The following is a 21,900-nucleotide window of genomic DNA, read 5'->3' as shown; positions in this document are numbered from 1 at the left end:
CTGACTGTTTCTATATTTGGGGAATTCCTGAGGATCATAACGATCTGGAGGATATTGTGTCAAAGTTACTGTGCAACAGTAGCACGCTCCAGTGGGACCCTTCGATGTGAACAAAGATAAGATGGTGACACCATGAAATCATGTTGTAAACTGTGGCAAAGGTGAGTCGCTTCAACCATTGTAGACTTTGTAGGAGGATGTTGTTCTGCGGATTCAATACACAACACAACAGAACACAATACAATTCAATACAATGCAATACAATACAATACAATTCAATACAATACAATTCAATACAATTCAATACAATTCAATTCAATACAATACAAAGGAGAACTTGAATTTATAAGAATTGTCTGTTACTAACTGGAAGTTACATCATATTACTAATTCCTGTCTTCAGTGTAAACCACAGACTGTATATGAAGCTGAACGACATGACAGAAATCCAAAAGTGAAGCCAAATCATCTGGATCGCCCCCTGGTGGCTTAGTTACTGCATAAAGTCTGTCTCCAGATGACATCATCAGCAGAAAATGGCTGTTTAACAAATCCAAAAATACTCAGCAATGTCATTCAAGACTGCATTTACTAACTATACAATGTGTTGTTTCATTTGGAACACCTCATGCTGCAGTAAGTAATGACTTTATTAAACACAGTTTGATCTTAACCAATAGAAACGTCGGACAAAACCATGCAAACACAAGTTTTTTAACAATCTGACCCTGTGCTTTGATTTCGTGTTGTGGGTGATTTATTTGCAGAGCGGTAAAGTCAACATCAGCATATGAGTTTTATTTGGTCTTGTGTGTACATTGTGTGGATTCAGCGTGTGTGTATGTGTGTAAGTGTGTATGTGTGTATGTGTGTATGTCTGTATGTGTGTAAGTGTGTATGTGTGTGTGTGTGTGTGTGTATTCACAGTCTGACACAAACTCTGTTTCCTAGTGTCCACAGCACTGGCTGATCTCTGCTAATGAACAATTTGCTCAGTGAGGTGTGACCACAGGCATTGTGATGGAAGCCACAGAGTAGACTATACTGATGCAGTGAGTGAGAGAGGTTGAGGCGGATGCAGAGAGAGAGAGAGAGAGAGAGAGAGAGAGAGAGAGGGAGGGAGGGAGGGAGGGAGACTGGAACTCAGTTTCACAGCAGCAGACGAACCTACAGGCTCAGAAAGACGGTCTCTCTCCTGCAGCACACACACACTCACACCTCTGGCTGTGTATTCTGCACCTTCTCCCACACATCTGCAGGTAAGCAGCTGTTTTCATCTGCATGTACACACACTTCCTGCATGTGTACGTTAATCAGCAGGTCTGTGCACATGAGGGACGTGTGTGTTTTATGACCATATGCACGCTGTAACACACTGACACTGTAGCCGCAGCTGTACTATGATTTTGTGTGTGTGTGTCTGTGTGATCACACACATACTGTATTTCATTGAACACGTGTACTAGGGCTTGAGGTTGATGCTGCATTGATACTTATTCAAATCAGGATTAAGGAGAGCAGGGGGAATAACTGGATCTGAAGGCAAACAAGCAAATGTGTATGTATGGTGTGTGTGCGTCTGTGTGTGTGGGTGTGTGTTAGAGAGAGAGAGTGTGTGTTGCTGTCAGTGTGTCTTCTGGGTACAGGCTTATATTAATATGAGTAATATTCATGGGTATCTGTGTTGGGCGTCCTTCTGTTGTCTACGTGTGTATGTATGTGTGTGTTTGCATATGTGTGGGTGTGTGTCTGCCTATTTGCATGTGAATGCAGAACACACTCCCAACAAGCGGAACGGCAAAGTCCAAAAGGTGCTCAAATCCCGGCGGATTAGAGAGACGTCTTTGACTTCAGCTGTCGCCATGGCAAAGGCAGCCGGTGGAACGCTTGCGTCTGAGGGCGTCCTCGTATAATGGACAGGTCCACTGCATTCATCAGCTCAGGGGGCCGAACACTGAGCATCAGCCCGGCACGGTTAATGTCATTCTCAAGCATGGGGAGCTTGTTTCATGAGAGGGTTTATTAAAGAGATGGAGTAGCAGAGGCGTGGGGGACCTTTAATCTGTGAAATCTGAGCAAATCAACAAGTTCTTTTTCTCCAGATAATACGAGCTGTATAGCTGCATGTGGAAATGGTGTTTAGAATAATGATCACAGGACGGCACAGAGATTAGAAGAGAGAGGGATTAGCCTTGTTTGTAAATAGCATGAGTGAGGATCCAGTTTGGTTGTAAAAGCAGCCGGATGTACAGTACGTAACCTGCTGGAGCGCTGCCTGTGGTGCTGCTAATTCCAGATCTACCACTGCAGCTTTGGTTATTCTTGGACATGAGAGCAGCTCTCTGTAGTCGATTGTCCAGGGACCAAGGGCTGTAGCTCAGGCTCCAGTAGTTAGTCATCACAAGAAGGAATTACTGAGATAAACAGGGATTAATGAAATGCTCTGGTTAAAAATTTGTATATTTTTTAGTTTGAGCTTCCATGGCAGCGGAGAACTGTCGCCTCCCGTTCACTTCCATTCTGAACGAAGGGGCGAATAAAACCTTTGCTTCCTGTGGTGAAGCAAATTCACAGCGTGGTGAGTTGAGCTTTGTTGAATTTTGACCGGTGACGCCACAACCTTCACCAAAACAACATTTGCATGGTCGACCCCACTTGGCCGACGTTGACTGTAGTTTTAAAAACTGAGCCAAGATGGAGGAGTCCCTGATGTCCTGCACTGCCCACATTCACCAAGCAATGATACGTAATTTGCGTATGTGTGACCGTGCCCTTACACGGGACTGACACGTTTGCGATGGAGACTGAAAAGCTGCTTATACACTTTCCAAAGTTAATAAATCTAAATATCAGCATCATCTTTAAACTGAGCAGACACAGACACTGATCATCTTCCTATGCAGGAGAGCTAATGGATGGATTTCCCAGAATGCAATGAGTGCATGTCACACAGTGGGGTGAATTAGTGCAAAAGCAATATATGAGCCTATTATGAAAATATGATCATCTGGAAATGATTCCACTCACCAGCGCACTGACTGATTCATTTGAAATTCCAATTTGGATACGGCACGATATATTTAATCAATGTTTATGGAGACGATGAAAACACAATATGCAGTATTCATCCATAATGGTGAAATGAAGCGACGGCAGAATTAATCTGTGAAAGAAAACAAATAAGGGGAGTTATGGTTATTACCATGTGAGAATCTTAACGCGTGTATAATTTTCCCTTCTTACTAAAGTGTGAGAATAATTTGCAGTGATCACCTGCTGTACATCCATTAACAGATGATATACAGATGCTTCCCTAAGCCTCCCAACACTTTACAAAGATGTGCTGCTTTATGCAGAATAAATCCCTTCTGGCTCAAAGCGGCCAGTCACATGGAATCTGTATTGGTATTGACATCCCAGTGCCGTGTCAAAGTCATGAGAGGACAACAGGAAAAAGCCATAGGTTGATATGGAGCCTGTGATGCTAAAGAGCTGCGATCGAGGGGCCCGGCCGCATGTGGGAGGAAACGCTCGTGTAAATACACACGGATATATACATGTAACAGGTAACCATGGAAATAATACTAGAGTGGAAAGTAGTGCTTGTAAATATGCACACCCACACAGCGGATACAGGAAAGAAAAAACTCCCACTAACAGTGGCCATTTGCAAGAAGGTAAATTTACACCAGACTGTGTCACTGATCCTCCGGCCTCGTCGTGCTTATAGCAGGTTTGTTAAATATTAACGACCTCGGCTGCAGTCCATTCATCTCTATATGTGACTCCCCATCAATGTACAGTCTCTCTGTTTCAATAACCCGCCTCCTCTAATTCAGCCTACATACATTCACTTACAATCTCAGTCCACACAAGTGTTTGGGCTCCGTATCAGTTTTAAAACCAAACATGCATGAAAACGCATGCTGGTGTAAACAGGAAGCATTAGGTTGCAGGAGGAGCTAGATAACAGACTCAGCTTGTACTTCATTATCCACTATAGTAGCCGAGGATAAGATTTGTTATTTTTTTCCGGAAGGTCGCCATGTGATAGGAGCCTGACGAATCAGTGAATTAGGCTGCATCCAGACTGAAAAGACCCAGTCAGCGAGCAGTTGTGAGTCTGTACGACATTCCAAACGTCTCCATTTGTGTGTCCATATTAAAATGCAACCCAGGAGTTTTTAAATTATAAAGGGTCAGAAGCGTTTCTAAACTTCACTGCTGTAGCGTCAGAGTATTTCTATTTTCAAACAAAAACATAGATTGGACGAAGCCTCACTCGTTTCTCTTTTCATACCTTTACTTCTTCTTTTTTTCTTTCCCTCACATCTTACATTCAGTCTCCGAGTCTCTTCTTCTCCTTTCCTCTATCTCTCGTTCATTAGCTTTACAACCGCATCCTTATTACGATCGCACCGGGGCTCTGCTACAGACAGACAGACGAGTAACATGGTGCAGCAGGTTGAAACCTGATTAAGATTAAGATGGCTGATGGTCCTGAGAGAAGAGAGAGCGAGAGGGGGGGCTTCTCATGCACAGAACACACACACACACATTCACACACACACAAGACTAAATTGAAAGACAGGAGTCTGTTTACTGAGTTAATAAAAGAGGCTCTGGCAACAAACTAACGAAGCATCAGGGCGGCTGCTGCAGAGTTTACTCTCCTGGATGAAGAATGCCAATATGCTCTCTGTCTCTTCTGCCCTTGTCTTTTGCTCTCTGCCCTTGTCCCTCTGTTTCTCTCTATCTCTGCTCCATTGAACACACTACAGTGGCAGAACCCCCCCGACTCGTCTTTGTCAGGAGGAGTGAGACAAAAACCCAAGTGAAATAATGGCAGGGACTTGTAAATTTCCCCCACAGACACTTTTTTTTTTTATAGTTCCTTTCCACTCGCTCTGCTGCCTGTCAAACCAGACAATGCCTTCACTAACGGGCGTGTTCCTGATGTGGTGACGGGCGCTGACAAGAGAAGTCAAAGGGCTGAGCGGGAACGATTGTAAAAACAGGAACTGTCACAGGGTTTAGATTCATTAGTGTCCTGTGATTGGAAGTTAGATTAAAGTGTGTTTATTAATGCAGCTCTGGACAAAAGCAATGACTTTTGCTACTATCAATATTTTATCCTGACGATGACGATGATTTTAGATATATTAGCTTGTCCATCTTGAAGCATAAACGTCTGTATTTCCATGACTGATCCTTTAAAAAAGAATTGTAATCTTCGGATCATACCCGAGATGCAGTGAGCTCTAACTTTGGAGAGGTGGAAGATAAAAAACTTGCACGTCAGCCGTGACAGGATGAGTCAGCCATGAACAAACCACCATCTGCTCTGATACTGGAGTCAAATCAGACAGAGTACGAATGGAAAGTCGTCTACTTGCCTCAGTGATCGGAAAGAATGGGAAAAGCGTGCGCTGGATTCTGCCTCAAACTAAAACATACAAAGATGATAAAGTTCAAAGACAGATAAAAGACTGTGAAGTGAAGTAAGAATTTCCTTTTACCAAACTTTGTTATACTGAACGAACCTGATAACCACCATAAATTATACATGTTCCCTGTTGTCTAAATAATTAATCAACAAACTGGTCTTCGGGAATAAGAGATCATTTGCTCCGAGCTTCACAGCAGATTTAAATGTACAAAACAGACTCATTAATAACTTATTCCCTCGATTTAAAGTTGCATTTAATAGATTATTGGACTCTCTGCAACATCTTGAAGATACAACAAGCAAAGTTGGTGTGTGAGTGAGTGGGGGTGTGTACAGAACAGCACATGTGGGCGAGCAAGTACACAATTGCACCATCATGCATCTACAATCACGTCGATGAAATGTGACCATGTGTGGGCTGCATGGTGCAGGCTTGAACACACAGGTATCTAAAAAAAACAACCTCACCTCATCAAACATGATTTTCATGCTGCTCAGTCAAGATGCTAAAACTGAGGAGTGTGTGGGAAGGCCCCCCCCTCTGCAGACTTCACATCTCAGCGCCCGACTGTGCATCCAGGCTGGTTTCATCCCTCCAGGTGGGAGGATGGAAGGTCGAGTCCCTGCTTTTCACATCAGTGACAAAGAAACCCAAGACTCTCATGGTTGCGGGTTGTTGATCTTGTGCGAGCACATATAAATAAAAATAGCAAGAACTTTAGGGAGCAGAGTGAACTGAAGTGGATTATGGACGAAAAGTGAGTTGTGAAAATTTGTCAGAGAGACGAAAAGAAGATGACAAGGATGATAACGTGTGAGAAATGATTCATAAAGAGAATAGGAGCATTTTAGTGCAATTAATTAATGAATCTGCACAATCACAAGAAGTCGTTTTAATTTCCATATTTTTGGAATTACTCATAATCATTTGGATTTCAAACACCCAGAGATAGAATCAGAAGGAGACTAGAATAAAGAGTCATTCCCATATAGATAGATAGATAGATAGACATGTGCAGAGGAGCATTACTACTTATCTACTCTCTCTTTATATATGGATGAAGTGAAAGTAAATGTAAAGTCAATGAACAGAGAGAACTTCTCCTCTGTGCAGTTCTCTGTGAATATTGATGTTTTTTTCTCCTCTCCCACACAAATAGATCTTCCTCTGTTCGCTTTAAAGAACAAATAAATCTGAGATTGAAAGAGAGCAGGGCCAAAGCTGGGGGAGTTGGGGGTTGAGGGAGTCAAAGGGGGAGTTAAGTGCAGCTAAAGCATACAGGTTGTTGTTCTGGCAGGGGGAAATTCCTCCAGTGCTCCAGTCTTTTCACTGAGGCAACAGGCTAGTGACTTTGAACCACTCGGCGGTCCACAAAAGGAAAAGAGGTCCCTCTATTCTTACGTTGGCAACCCGGACCCCTAATTCTTCACCACCCCCCTCCCCTAAAACCCAACCCTCACTCATTATGTCTGGACCACTCCTCACTGAACAGGATACATACGGATGGAAGTTCCATCATTAATCGGTCAGTCCGTGTGGCCGCCCAACCGCTGCGACACAGCATGACATAAATACTGACCACCGCATCCAGCAGGACACCACTAATTGCAGGGTGTCCGCAATACTTAGGTTCTTGTTGTGATTTGCGGCGGATGATTTTTTTTTTTAGCCTGCTAACTTCGGCAGCAGCTTGTAATGGGTGGCACAGTTTCTACACTTGATTTACTGTCTGGTCTGGAAAATACAGCTGAAAAAGCAGGTCAAGCTCCGAGGAACTGAGGCTCAGTCGTCCAGAACATGTTCAGCGAAAGGAAAAATGAACAGACCCAAGTTCTGTCGAGTCAAATTTAGCTGCACAAAGAAGCGGATGAGAAGCGTGTCACTCACTGTCCTGTTTCTGCTTGTGTCTTTCAGACTATTTTGCTGCGGAGTTCGGGCCAAACCCTGCCTCAGGGAGCAGGAGGATGGAGAACAACATGTGAGCGGCCCGCGTGCCCCCGTCGACAGCATGCTTCGTCTCCACCGGACCTTGGTGCTCTGCTGCTTCTGGTGTTTTTTGCTACTTCGCGGGCAGGCTGACGAAGAGGCCCTCTGGGGACCGACGCCACCGAGAGAAAAACCACCGGAGAATAAACGGAGCTGGTATTGGACACCATCCCTTCCCTCCCTGCCATTCAGAATCCCCTTCTTCGGGAGTTCTGACAATAACAACGAGGCCGCTGCATTGACCACAATCGCTCAGGGGTTGATAGGTCTGTCTGAAATCCAGCAAGACTCGGGTTCAGGGGAAGGGAGCGAGTCTGAGGCTTCTGAAACACCCACCACTTCAACGCAGGGGCTCCCAATCAGCGTGACAAAGATAAGAACTGAATCACTTCCCACTGGGACATCAGATTCTCCACACAGCAGCATAGCGCAGAGCGACAATGATGCTCTTGTTTCAGACTCCCACTCTCCCACAAGCATCTCTATCAGCAGCACCAACAGTCCGAACACGAGCACAAACGCTCCTGAACAAAACGCAACACATATCCACCCACCACAGGGCATCACAGAGGCAGCCGGACCCGGCATGGGTGCCACTGCACGACACCTCCCTGAGGAACGCACTGATAAGAAGGTGGCTGAAGACTTTACAGGGAAGATCTCGTCGACGATAGCCCCAGAAACCACAGTTCCCACTGCCTTGACATGGGCTGTAGCCCAAACCTCCACAACAAAGCCAGGACTGGTCGAAACCACACTGACCACACACAGACACTCTCTGAGGCCCGTTACTACGACCTCAGAGACAATGTTTGTCAGAAAACCACAAGAGTCGACTGTTGGTTTTTCTCTCCACGCTGGAGAGGCCACAGTGCCAGAAACTCACCCCACTCAGAGTGAGGCCAAGCCGGGCTTCTCCGAGGCCAGGTCTGGGCCCGTGGAGGAACAGCCGGGGGTAATCATCACTGCCATGGGGATCGATCGCAAACTAGTCCAGGAATCCATAACGAGCACAACTCCGAGCCTAAAGGTTAACTTCCCAATAGCAGGAGGTAAGCAAAGTTGCACAGATCAATAGCTCCCTGCCTCGACTCAATAGATGTGATCAATCATGTGCAGGCAGCATCTTAAGTGTTCAATAGCCGGCTGTCAAAAAGCTGCAGACAGTTCAGCTGTCGGCGACATGTCTGACATGGTAAGTAGTCAAAGGTCTGAAGATTAGCATAAATCCAGATGTTGTTGAAAGCCTGTCAACACTCACTGAGTCTGGAATCAGCTCTGACGTGACAGGACTGATGAGTTGGAATTCATGTTTATTAAGCTCATAGAGAGAATCTTAAAGGTACAGTTTCCTCACTCGCACCTGAATAAAAATCTGGATCCAGTAGATATGGTTTCATAGGTGGAATGTTGGGCCTGATCTGCTCAGATCAGCCTCAAATCATCGTCAGGACGGCCAAATTGAAACGAAAACGTGCCGACAATCCTCTAGCGTACAGCAGGCATAACAAACTGCTAATCCTCTGAAGGAATAAATGAAAGCTAAATAGCAGCCAGCTGTAATGGAAGTTGAAAAATTTGATTTGAACCGTCTACCACAGAACATCACATCAGAATCTGTTTTGCCATCATGAGTGACGTGTTGTGTTTCACTGACCTCACCTACACCCGTGAGTCGCTTCCAGTGAATAATTGACACCAACCTACTTCGATAAAAAAAACCGTCCCTGTCCCTTAAACAGTCTATAATGACTTTTCATTCCGCAGTTCCACTCCAACAATGCATGAGCCATTACCTCAGAGAATGGAAGGAAACAGCGTTTGATTAAATGCTGCTCGGTGGGCTTTTGTTCTCCAGACTGTATGAAAAGCTAAAGATGACGATTTAAATCAGTGTCCGGGAGCTAATACGTTTTTTACGTGACGGTGAAGCAGCACCTTCTTCTCAGTAGCCCATCCCCCAACGCCGGTGTCAGTCTGGTGTCTGTATGTGTAATGAGTCTTCAGATGTGGGTCGTCCACCAAGGACAGACACATTCATCATGCAGGGTCAAAGGTTGGGCCAGAAGATGATGAGTCGATTATTCTCAGCCATGGCAGCGTCCCTAATATTAATGTAGCATCGCTGGATAGTACCAGAGGTGGCAACGGCTGTACCTGTCCTGGGTGAACTCTATAGGACGAAATAAAAAAGCTTTGAGAGCCTTTTTTTTTATTGGAGCTTTCCTTAATTTTTGTGTTTCAATGCATCAGTTTGTTGAATCTGAAAACTGGTGCCCACGTGTTTCAGTTTCAGAATATTCTGTGATATTTATCCCATATGACCCCGTCCTCTTGCTCAATGTCAGCTGAGCTCCACCCTCAGAGGTTAAAGCCGTATAGATAACGGATGGATGGATTAATGATAGAGCTGCTTGTGCATATTGATTAGCTTCCATATTTTAAAGCTGCCGTCCCATGAAATTTTCACAGTTATAGTATAAATTTTAGTCCCTTAGAGTATTGTTATTTCCCCTCTTATAATATAGAATCTATTTGGTTCCAGGAGAAGTTACAATTTAATATCAATTGTCTCCTGAAACCTGTTTTCATTCCCCTTTCTCAAAAAGAAAATCTTACATTATTTCCTTCCCGTTGTTTTATAAACATGCAATTTCCTTTTATTTTATCATTTTATCTGTTATTCTAAGCAACAATTGGCATAAAATCTATCCATGCAGGAGCTGCTCTGGAGATTTCCGCCGTACCACATGGCCTCTTTTAGGAATTGTAGATTTTTAAATTTCCCTTTTTCAGATTAAAGACATTTCTCTCATATGCCATAAAATCAAAAGCCACCAGAACGACCTTGAAGCTTCTGTGTCCAAGGTCAAGAATGGAGCTGCAATGTTTTCTGCAAAGCGTCAAATTATACACTAGCAGCTCCCCAGTATTGGAATACAACCACTCCAGATTTCATATCTCCCACGCTGCTCTGGGCCACTTGCATTTTGTTTAGTCTGTGGCATCCAGTGTTGTGTCTGCACTTGTTTTCAGTTGAGGCGTTCGGGGAAAAGATATGCAGGGTGGCTTTGCCTGCCCCGGGTGGGGAGGGAGGGCTGCTGCGGCCATGTATCAGTATTCCGAGCGCACGCTCAGCGAAAACCACCACCTCTCCCGTGGGACCATCCGCTCGCCAGTCGCTGCTCATGGATGCTGAACATGCTTCTTGCCATTCAGTCTCCTCCATCCCTCCCTCGCTTCCTGTTCTCTGTGCTCGTATTGTTTGGCTCTGTTCAAACACAAATCCCTGTCGCTTCCAGAGTCCATGTTAAGTGCTGATGCTTCGTTGGATGAAAAAGGTTGTGGTTTATACAAGAAGAATGAAAAACCAAAAGAATGAATGTTGCTTCTAGTCTCCTTGTCATAGTATCACTCTGGAGTCTTGCAGTGTTTTAAACGACTGCACCTTTCCAAAGGACACAGGAGGAAAGGAATATGAAAACGAAAGCACAGCAACCTTTCATTATCATATATTATCCCAGTGTGAACAAATCTGCACAGGGTGAATCATTTATCAGCTGGAGGAGTCGAGCATCACCACCATAAGGGTGTGTTTCCATTGATCTTGAGAGGGTTGGCTGTGTGGCGTTGCCCTTGAGGAGGCTGTCAGGTATAAAAGCAGCAATCCTCCACTGAGGGACACTCCAACACCCGATAACAAGGGCAGAGCAGGCACGGAGGGGACAAAGGCAGCGGAGGGATGAGGCTGATGAAATGTAGGTTTTTGTAAAGCATCTCAGATTGTCACAATCTTCTTCTCTTTATCCTGCTCCCTCTCTCCCATCCTCCACTAACAGCAGCGAGGCTGGACCCAGAACACTCTCCATTAAAACCTGCACGGATGGGTCGTCTTTGTGATGCGAGTGTACAAAACAGCTTAAATGTGGTCGTTGACTGATGAATTGATTATGGAAATGGTTTCACACACCACGATGTGACTTGAATATCAGACGCCCTTGTGAAGGACGTAAATGGAAAAACGTCTGTTTTTAAGATTTGAGTGGATGAATCTCTGAAGAAGACCTGGATTATCCTTCACCTTTATTCAGAGTTTAAAGCAGGAGAGTAATAAAATGCCTTGGATTCCTTAGCTAATGATAATGAGCCAAATTAGAAGCAACGTGATGCAATTTGTTGCAAGCACATTAAGAGAAAAATCCAAAAGAGCTAACTTTGCCATAATATCCAGTTTTTATGCATCTGATTATGGGGCGTTCGATTCCCTGCGGCGCAGCTATCAACCCATTCCTATTACTTCTTATCTCTCTAAGCTAAGAGCGTTTGTTACCACAATCCATGCATGATTCTTTCAAAAAAGAAAAATCCACTCAGTGCTGACTGAAGCAGAGCCAGCTTTTGTTTTTTTGTGTTATTCCAGGAAGCTGAAGATAATAAAGAGTCTGTGAAACACAATGTGAAGAACTTCAGCACCATGTTCACATCATATAGGACTTGGATGACCGTGATTCAATTTAGTCCAGATCTCAGGATGTAACTGGAATTATTATTGTTTGTGCACAAGAAGAAATAAAGTCCTGAGGAGAAGACACACAAAGATTCTTCTTCATGTGTGAAACAAAGGATCTACAGACAGAGCCCTACTGTACAGATGTGCCTGTGGTGTTAACTTAATTTGCTCCATCCTAACAAGATCAGCCACAGATGTGATGCAGGGACAGTAAACAGCCGCTCGCGTACGAATAGAGGAACTCATCTCTTTAGCACATCACAAGCAAAACCACTGACGGGCAGCTATTTACAGACGACTGCTGACGGAGCAAAATAAACAGCAAAGAGGGATCAGAGAGGGAGGCAGGAGCTTAGTGAATCACTCAACCTTCCACTTTAGTGCTGAATTATCATTTTACTGCAGTTATACATACGTTATTTCCTTTTGTCTATAGAGTCTCACTCTATCACCATCACTTTCCTTTAAATGCCTGTTTTGTTTTATGAAGATCCATGAATTATTCCCTTGGTAATGTTAAAGAGTTAAAATCCCACCTGGTTCCACTCATTTGTACAGATCCACACCCAAATTGAATGGGTTCTTCTCTATCTCATACCAAGTCCTTCCACCATATTTCATGGAAATCTGTTGAGTGGTTTTGACGTAATCCAAAAAACAAACCAACAGACGGAAGCAAACACAACCTCCTTGTTGGAGATAAGAACAAAAATGTTGAGACAAACAAAATGTTCTTCTTGTAATTTGCTTTTGAAGATAGATGACAACTCAGACTTGACTCCCAAACACCAGCTGTACCGTGTGTGCAGGTGTTTACATGTGCAGTATGTTATTTTACATGTGATTAACTCATGACCTAGATCACAAGATAGTCCAGAGCACTGCCTCCATATGTTTATCCTCCCTGCAGTCCTGACATCCTGGCATCTTTCACTAACAGTAATTCTTCCCAACACTTTTTTCCTTTGCGTCACCGCCGTCAGTTCAACAGTTCCTCCTCCCAACGGGTTCTGCTCCATCACTCGTTTAAAAACTGCTGCTCTGGAAAACACACAAAGCCCTGAGCACAGAGGCCTGACTGTGAAAACATTCTGCGACAGCACTGGAGGGAGGAGAGGATGATTCTGCTCGGCCTCGACGTCATTACTTCCTCGCTCTCTCCGTCGCTTGTGTTTTGCGGCTCACTTTTTTTCTCTCTGTGTGCTCTTTATGAAATGCTGCTCCTCGTTTCTCTTCAAGTTAAAGCTCAAAGACAGATGATTGAACAAGGAGTCAGGAGGAGGAAACTGGGGCTGGAGCAGGACGTACTCACCCACCCACCCACACACACACATTAGGATGTCAACGTAATTAGACTACAGAGGGCCAGACTACCGTGCGATGGATGACTGGCTACAACTAAGTGGATGATGGGCAGATCCATTTGACAGAACTGGGTTAGGAAATATAGTCCTGCCCTTTTCCGCAGAGTGAGGCCACAGATTTGCTCTGAGAGGAGAGAGGTTACACTTTCGTTTTGCAAGCTCCAGTCAGATTCAGTGTTTCTCTCTTCAGTCTGCACGGTTGTGAGTTTTAAATTGTTCAGAGGTTAAACTGCACTTGTTTCCCCAGAGCTGCCAGGCCAGGAGGATGAGGAGGCTGAGGAGGCTGAGGAAGGTGCGGTGCATTCAGCTGCTGCAGATGACGACGGGAGGTTGGCAGACATTTCCACGCTGCCCGCAGAGCTGCTGACAAAATCCCTGCCTCAGAGCACCGGTGAGCATCCTTGAACATGTTAAACAAATACTGTAACTATTGTCTGTCTAGCTTGTGTTTGAGGAGGACGGTTAAAAGAGCTGCACGCTGGTTGTTTCATGTGCCATCCTGTGCTTGTTTCAATATCTGTAAATCTGTCACAAACAATTACCAGGCCTCCTCAGCCTGGAGCCACTAATTGCTTCCAAAGGGAGAAAACTGCTCAAACTGTGAATCAGAGAAATCCTGAGAGCTGAAGAGAGACGGAACACTGCCCACCTGACAAACAAACATTTATCTGTTCTCTCAGATAAATAATCATAGACGACGATAGTTTCACTTAAAAATTAGGGAAACACTTTTTTTTAATTTAAGATATACCAGGAAACAATTATTCGTTAAAATGTCTGACAGCGACCAGACCAATACTAGGTCAATACTTCATCTCACCCCAGAAAACTGTAGGTCTTTTGTTACTATAGAGACCCCTAGAGGCCAATGTTACATATTTTTAAATTCTTGCCACTTGCCAAGAGTGATTTATGAATAAATGATAACTTCTCACATTCATTTTACTAAATCAAATATTATCATTAATTCTGGTTTGGAATCAGTTAATTAAGTCCAGGTGTTTATTGTGTATTTTGAATTAAAGTTAATTAATAAAATTAATTAATTAATATTGCTCAAAGGGGCAAAAAATGTTGGCGATTATGTAGTAATAAACAAAATGTAATTATATAAATTAATATATGAGACTAGATGGTGAATATTCTTATACATCTTCCATCATCATGAAGCTCATTTTGTTAAAAGATCCACTTTCGACCCGGCTCACAGGTGCAGATGTGGCCCACATTCCCTCACCCAGAATAGCAGATGTTGACTAAAATAGACTTGTCAAATGTGCCACTCACTGATGATGGCGCGCCACTGGGCCTCTCTAGTTCACAAAAGAGCAACTGAACGAGCGTTACAGTAACGTCAGCAGTCTGTGCATCTGCCCTTTGAATTTCGACAGTGTTCACCCTATAGAGCTTAAATTATCAGCGGCACATAAACAGATTTGCAGTCATCATACAAACTCTCCAATTTGCTTTCATTGAGCCACAGCAGTGCTTTTATATTATGTCCATCTGATTTGGAAGAAGATGAAAACGGCTCCTCCTCCTGAATATGCAGCGTCTAACTGATCCGTGAGCTCCTGCTTAATTGCTTTTTCTGCGTTGAGCCAAATTGAAGATGGAGGCGATCAGATGAAAAGTGCACAGAGCTTTTCAGGATCATGGCAACACGGAGCCCATTAAAGACTGTGAGCGAGGATCTGCAGTAAAACATCAGAAGTCACCTTCACCTTTATGACCTCGGATTACGGCGCCTTAGGGGAGACCTTTCAACCTTTACAGGCAAAACCCACAGACATGATGTAAATATCACGTTTCCACAGAGACATGAATGAAACTACACCTCAGAAGAAATGATCGGTCTCATTCGTTACACTGGGACTTTGCTTGTGCGTCCCTGGCATGAAACGTTCATTCCCACAGGAATGTGTCAGATGACCGAGCGGCGGAACGTAACGCTCTGATCCATTCTCGAAGTGCAGCTGCTGCCACATACCAAACCCCGTCCAGGGCCAGCTCAGGCGCGCCCCCGTCAGCTCAGACGTGACATGTATCGACACGAGCGAGGCAGCGAAACATGGCACCGATTCAACGGCCGTCATGTTTTTCCTGCTCGGGCCCGCCTCAGTGGAACAGTCCTGCCCTGGAAAGTAAGCAAATGGACAGACAGGAGACACGGTGCTGAACCCCACCTACTTTTATCAGCGGCCACAGTCAGACCGCCTGCAGCTGTGCGTTTGTTTTACGCTCCAAAGTTTCCATCACTGATACTGTCTGTTTTTTTTACACCTGAGTCTCACTGAGATGGCTGCCGAACTAACAATTCAATGTTATTCCAGTGTAGTGCTGCGAGTAATGATTATCGGTGTCATTGATTCATGTCGAACATCAGCAGTGCCAGAGGCCCTGAGGACGGGAATGTCGGTCAGTCGGTCGACCTTTGGACCAGAGAGCAACATCCTGACAACGAGCTGGATGTCACATTAGGGATCCATTGGCTTTTCTGTTTCTAGCATGGTGTTGACATTAGACATCAGCCCTACTCCACCTTAACGTTGCCATCCTTGTGTCACCATCTGGCTTAAACTACTGCTGTGTGCAGCCTTGTAGAGCTACTAGCTTAGCTGCAGACTAGTTTTCACTTTTTAATCTAACATGCAAAAAGTTTTCAAATGTCCATCAGAAGTTCTCTGACCCTGATAACGTCCTCCAGTTGCTCGTTTAATCTGATTAGCGCGTCACAACTCTCAGATAATTAAGGTACCGATGAGCTACGAGCAAGTTTTAAATCGTTGTGTTCCAACATCGAGAAGCTACAAATTTCTAAGTTCATAAATGACTTTGCTGATTAATTTGCTGTCATTCTTCTGATCTATTATCCAATATAATTTCAGCAGTAAAGTATTATGTGACTGCAGACACCTTGGGACACTGCTGTGACTGTTAATCAACCACTGTGTCATTCAGTCATTCCTGGCAAATTAAACCACCGTGTATGGAACAGGATGTTTAGTCCATTTGCTTCACTGACCTAGTGGCAGCACAGCTTGTCCTTGCACTTTCCTGACAGAGCACAAACATGGCGTTCCACATCTGAACGTGCTGACTGATGCCCACACATCTGTCCAGGGCGTTTGCTGAAGGATGATTATGAAAATGATGCATCAGGGAGACACCTTGACAGCATCTCGCTTTTTCTTATTAAAGCTTAATCAGGACTTAATTAAAAAACATCGGCATCAGCGCAAAAACAAACCTCTCGACAACTCAATCGTTTTTTTTCTCTTGTTGAGGAAATCACGAGGCTTCAAAAGAAGATGGTTGAAATAAATCTGCTGCATCAGGCCACAGTGTAAGATGCACTGGCAGCTGGCGGTGAGGTCATATTTCTCCCCGAGCTTGACATTTTCATAACAACCTTGGAACATGAATCAGCTCCGGAGTTCAGAGACAAACAAGAAACATTTTAAAAAGCCTCGACAACAGGCAGGGAAGTGCTGAGGATTATGTCAAAGCACTTGAGAAAATCCACTGCGACTCATGAGGATCTGCAGAGAGAGAGAGCAGGGCTTCACAAGAGGCACTTGAGTACAGCGAGCGTCAACATGCACAGGCACACGTCCTCGCAAAATGAGCAGACAGACAGAAATAGTTGAGAAAGGGTTTCAGGCTATTGTGCTTCGTCACTGTGATGTTAGAGTCGTTTCAAGGCATGAACTCCTGAATGTTAGGTCCAGACATTTCACATGTGAAGAACACAGCAGGAGATTGTCTGGGTCAGACGTTCAGGTGAGGGGTGGCGTCTGGGTCGAGCATGCAGGAGGCAGGACATGGCGTATGAATCAAATGATTTTTTTTACAGCTAATCCAACACCAGCACCCTTATCTCCAAAACCTCACAACGTTTGCTGTCTTTCCAAATCTTTGTTGGTGTCTCCCACGTGGATGACACCTCTTTGTCGTCCTGAGGTATTTGTATTCTTTCGTTTTTTGTGTCCGTCGTGTTCCAGGAGCAACTGACACAAACGTTTGAGTTCTCACATGCAGCCCCTCTGGAAAATTTCAGGAAAATGTCCAGACTTCTGTGCATGTATCCGAAAGCAGCTGCAGTCGAACATTTCCCTTCAGAACCACACACATTAAACACAGAGGAGGCAGCAGCCACCATATCCATTCTATCTATAACATTTGCAAAGAGCGGCAGAAGCAAAACAAATAAAGCATGAGAGCAGAAAATCCAGGACAGTCAAAGAGAATAGTGGATTTTCATACACAAACTATCCCAGTTTAAAAATAGCAAACCCACCTATGGGAGTTTCCCTCTTGTTGAAGGCGAGGGCCGAAGGGAAATCATAAACAAAAAGGGAGAATTGGGGAACCAGGCCAGGGTGGGAAGGGAAACACAAAAATAAAAACCTATAAAAGTGCATTAAAAAGACCATTGAGAAAGACTTGAAACAGAAATGCTCAACCACACGAATTCCGCTTTTAGCTTTAGTCAGGAAACAAATTAGACATCTTCAATCTATACGCAAAGATGTAGGGTGCACTGCGGTGGTGAGGTCAGCACATTTAAGATCTTAGACTGGCACATAACAGATATAATGTACTCCCCAGACATCGCTAGACGCACTTAAACCCACGTTCTTGCAGAGTTACAACAAAAATAAGTCTTGAATCTCACTCCAAAGTTATTGCACATTAAAACCTTCCTGCTGTGTGATTTACTGTTGGTTTAGCCTGTTCATTTGTCCCCGTCTCTGCGCTCCATTACACCACCTGGCTCTTTATGGAGCAGAGACTGTCTCTGATAAGCCTGCAGCAAAATGACTGATGAGAGCGTGTCTGCAAGTAACAGAGACGCAATTAGAAGTTGCTTCTCTTTTAATGTGACACAGTTTTAAGCTGCTATTACAACATTTCAAAATGTCCTTTGTGGTGGAACGACAGCATGCATGTGGAGCTGGTTACGTTTTGTGGAAACAAATAAGCTCCGGGATGTGAGGCTGATTGGAGGGGACACTAGGAGACTAAACACTGTTTGTCTTTTTGCCCATCTGTGAGGCATTATGCAGCGTGAAGTGAATTACGTTGCATTCGAGTCATGCCCCAGTTAATTGAACAGTGTAAACTCGTTCGCCGCAGATTAGCTTCACAGGCGTCTCCGTAATGTCCACGCAAACACATGTATACAAAGCTACACCATTTAAAAAAAGCTATTTCCTTCACAAAGCAAAAACGTCTAACACAATCCTAATTAATGTTGGAAACTCCAGATGGCATATGTAATGGAAGAGAAACCGGCTCTGTGGTTTTGAGTGGGCTGCTCTCTCTTACACACACACACACACACAGCCTTGTCCTCTTGCACTTCTGTCTTAGTGAGGACATTCATTGGTATAGCTCTGACCCTAACCCTCTATTTCTAATCCTAGTAACCAGAACCTAATGCTAACCTTGAACTTGAAAGCAAATCTTAACCCTCAAACATCCCATCTAAACACGAGGACCAGCCAAATGTCCTAATTCTCCCAAAATGTCCTCAATCAAAGGTGCTACTTCAAAAAGGTCCTCACAAAGATATAACACACACACTTCTTTTCTTTTTTATGTCCTGCTCGGTTTGAAGTTGCCTTCTTACAAGCTTTAAACAGGATTAGCACATGAGGGGGAAAATACTCTTTCAACGTCTTGGACCAGATCCCGTTTGTACTCTGACTCAGATAGTTTGAGCATTGACTAAATGCTTCTCTGTACTCTCATGAGAGGACAATTAATGTGCTTTAATCTCACGTGAAAGTAGATGTTTAAAGCTATCGCAACTTTCCATCATACTGACATTCTACTTTCTTTCCAGGCTCTACCTCGGAAACTCCACATATTCCCCTCGACACTGAAGACTGGATGTTCGACCCGGTGGACAGCAGCGTCACCTTTCTCCCAGACTGCAATAAAGAACGCACCGGGATCTGCAACCTCTCAGACACGTGGGACTCCACCACCACCGCCTCCACCTTGGACGCCAGACCCACACAAAACACCACTGCCGCAAACCAATCAATCAACCCTTTTCTAATCCCGGCTCCTCCCATGTTGGTGCCCTTGTACACTGACTGGAACAGTGCCATGGCAGCTTGGGGCCTGGCTTGGGAGGCACATGTTTATGGTGCCGGTTGTGTCTTTGCGATGCTAACGCTAGCCTCAGCGCTCAATCTGCTCTGCTTGCCACTGCGATGTCCATCTGGGTGTGGCTACTTCGCCCTAGTCAGCCTGTTTCTACTGGCTGCTGGTTGTACCAGATCTTTCTCGCTCCTGTACGACGCCTACGGCCACCAGGATCGCCTGCCCTTCACAGAGGCCTCGCTGATGCTCTACGAGGCGCCCTTTCCCTGCCTGACGGCAGCTTTCGGCCTGGTTTTCCTTCTCCTCTCCATGCGCTCAAGAATGCAGCTCTCCTACTCAGCCTTCCAGAGACCCTGTTTCCTGGCCTGCCTGGTTGCCCTGCACTTTGCCGCTGCATTCGGCCCAGTGACATTACTGAAGTTCTACCAGCAAAAGCCTCCCCTTTGCCTCTTTCTTTCACTCATCTCCCGTGGAGCCTTTGTCGTGCTGGCCACTTTTCTGTCTGCTGCCTATTTTGTGTTCTACATCTACGTGCGGGCGGACTCGAAGCACATCTACCACCTGAACAACACTTCTCCTACACCCGCTGAGCGCTACAACCGCTGCCCCTTTGCTGAGAGCCGAGATTGGGACCGTGCCGCCATAACTGTTTGTCTTTCAGCGTTGTTTTCTTTAGCATGTGCAGGACTGCAGTTGTATGCAATGCTCAATGCTATGGGTGTTGCCGGTGGAGAGGAGGTGTTCCACCCCTGGCCCTGGTGGGCTTTTCAGTTTAGCTGCAGACTATGTGAGCTCGGGGTCTGTCTCACCTTAGCCTTGGTGGTTGCACAACCTGTCTACTGTTCTGACCACCTTCCATCTGCAGGAAGCTGCTGGACTGAACTGTTGGCCTCCAAATCGCCCATTCTGCCTGGGAGCTACCAGTGGACCCTGAGCCAGCAGGAGAAACTCGCCATTGTTGATACAGTAGGGCTTGGAGAGTCCGAGAGCCTTCCTCTTTATACCCTGATGGATGAGAGGCTCGGTAATAGTCTGAATGGCCTGGACCTCCTCTACCACAGCAACCGGGCCTTAGCATATCGAGACCTGGACTTGGATATGGACTTACAGGGGTCAGGAAAACCTGAGGATGGAGGAGGCCGAGAACCATCAGGCTCGTCTTTCACCAGTGACTCCACCACAGACCTGCGGCCACCCTCGCCCATCAACCTGCGTCGCAGCATAGATGAGGCCCTCTTCAGTGAGGCCCTCTTTCCCATGAGCCTCTTCAGCCCTTCTAGGCCCATTCGCCTCAGTGACATATCCATAAACAACCACAGTGTACCTCCCAGCAGCAGCCTGTGTGATCCTCTCACAGCTGACTCCAGCCTTTATCGGACTTCTTCCTGCGTAGAGATGGCCTGTCAACCCCAGCCCCCCATCACCAAACCTCAAGGAGAAACCGTCATAGGTTCTCAACTGTCTCCCTCCCTCTCCTCCTCCTCCTCCAGCTGCTCATCTCCTGAACGTTGGAGGGGCAGTTCCTCCTCATGTTCATTCTACAGAGCCTCTCTCGGGGGCTCCTCACTGGTCCTCTGCCCAAGCCCAGAGAGACAGGCTCAGCAACTTCCCCATCGAGGGGACACAGGCCACGTGTCGTCCTCAGGCCACCAGGCCCACGCTGACCCACAGAGGCACTATCATACGCTGGGCGCGGCCTCACAGGAGAGCCTGGACCTGGACATGTCATCGGAGGCAGACCGATCGGTGCAGGAGGAGTTCATCAGTGTTTGCAGACAAATCGATGCTATGAGCATCTGCAGTGAGACGATTGATTTATAAAAGGACACAGAATGGTCAAACGAGGGTTACACTGAGGTCTCAGCCAGAAGGTTTTGTGCAGCAAATTGACTGTCATGGCTTTTATAGCCTATTTGGTAGTGCATGGTAGCTTTTGCGTAAAAAACCCAGAGCTGCCAAAATGTTTTTGGTGGTTGATAAGCTTTGTGTGGTCATTAGTGAATGTCTTAAAGGGTTAAAGTGCCAAGAATGTCAAAAGCCAAAAGGTCATTTGTAACTTTTTACATGTTTGATAAAGGACGGTGAAGTTTGATACAGAAAAAAAAAACATGGAGATAGCAGGATTTTATTCGTACAATGTTTGTATTGCTTTCTGACATTCCAATAGATAGTACTGTGACTGAATTAAGCACTTATTAAATACTACTGAAGTAATACACATTCACGTTTAGCAGAATATTACTGTCGTTTAATGTCATGTTGAAATACTGGGATTGATATTAAGTTTAGTGAATCATGAACTCTACAAACCAATATGCTACCTTGAGTTATGGTGCAATGGCACCCTCTACTGGCAGAACATCATACTACCTTTTCCCTCTGACATTTATCACAGATGGACTGAGCTTCTACTTCCTCCTCCATGACTTGCTTACTAATTTATTTATGCTCAAATATAACTTTTGCTGAACAC

General features: G+C 45.0%; 1 protein-coding gene across 1 annotated transcript; it reads left to right on the top strand.

Moving 5' to 3' along the window:
* The first annotated feature begins 1,136 nt into the window (after positions 1–1,136).
* On the top strand, positions 1,137–21,385 carry prrt4b (proline rich transmembrane protein 4b). The gene is made up of 4 exons (XM_020092252.2): positions 1,137–1,259; positions 7,365–8,488; positions 13,558–13,701; positions 19,162–21,385. Exons 2-4 carry the CDS (start codon positions 7,459–7,461, stop codon positions 21,246–21,248), a joined length of 3,261 nt encoding a protein of 1,086 aa, XP_019947811.2. The 5' UTR covers positions 1,137–1,259; positions 7,365–7,458; the 3' UTR covers positions 21,249–21,385.
* The last annotated feature ends 515 nt before the right edge of the window (positions 21,386–21,900 follow it).

This window comes from Paralichthys olivaceus, chromosome 23 (genome assembly GCF_024713975.1).
Source record: "Paralichthys olivaceus isolate ysfri-2021 chromosome 23, ASM2471397v2, whole genome shotgun sequence".
NCBI lineage: Eukaryota > Metazoa > Chordata > Actinopteri > Pleuronectiformes > Paralichthyidae > Paralichthys > Paralichthys olivaceus.
The sequence above is the reverse complement of the archived record's forward strand: the minus strand, read 5'-3'. Positions and strand labels throughout refer to the sequence as shown.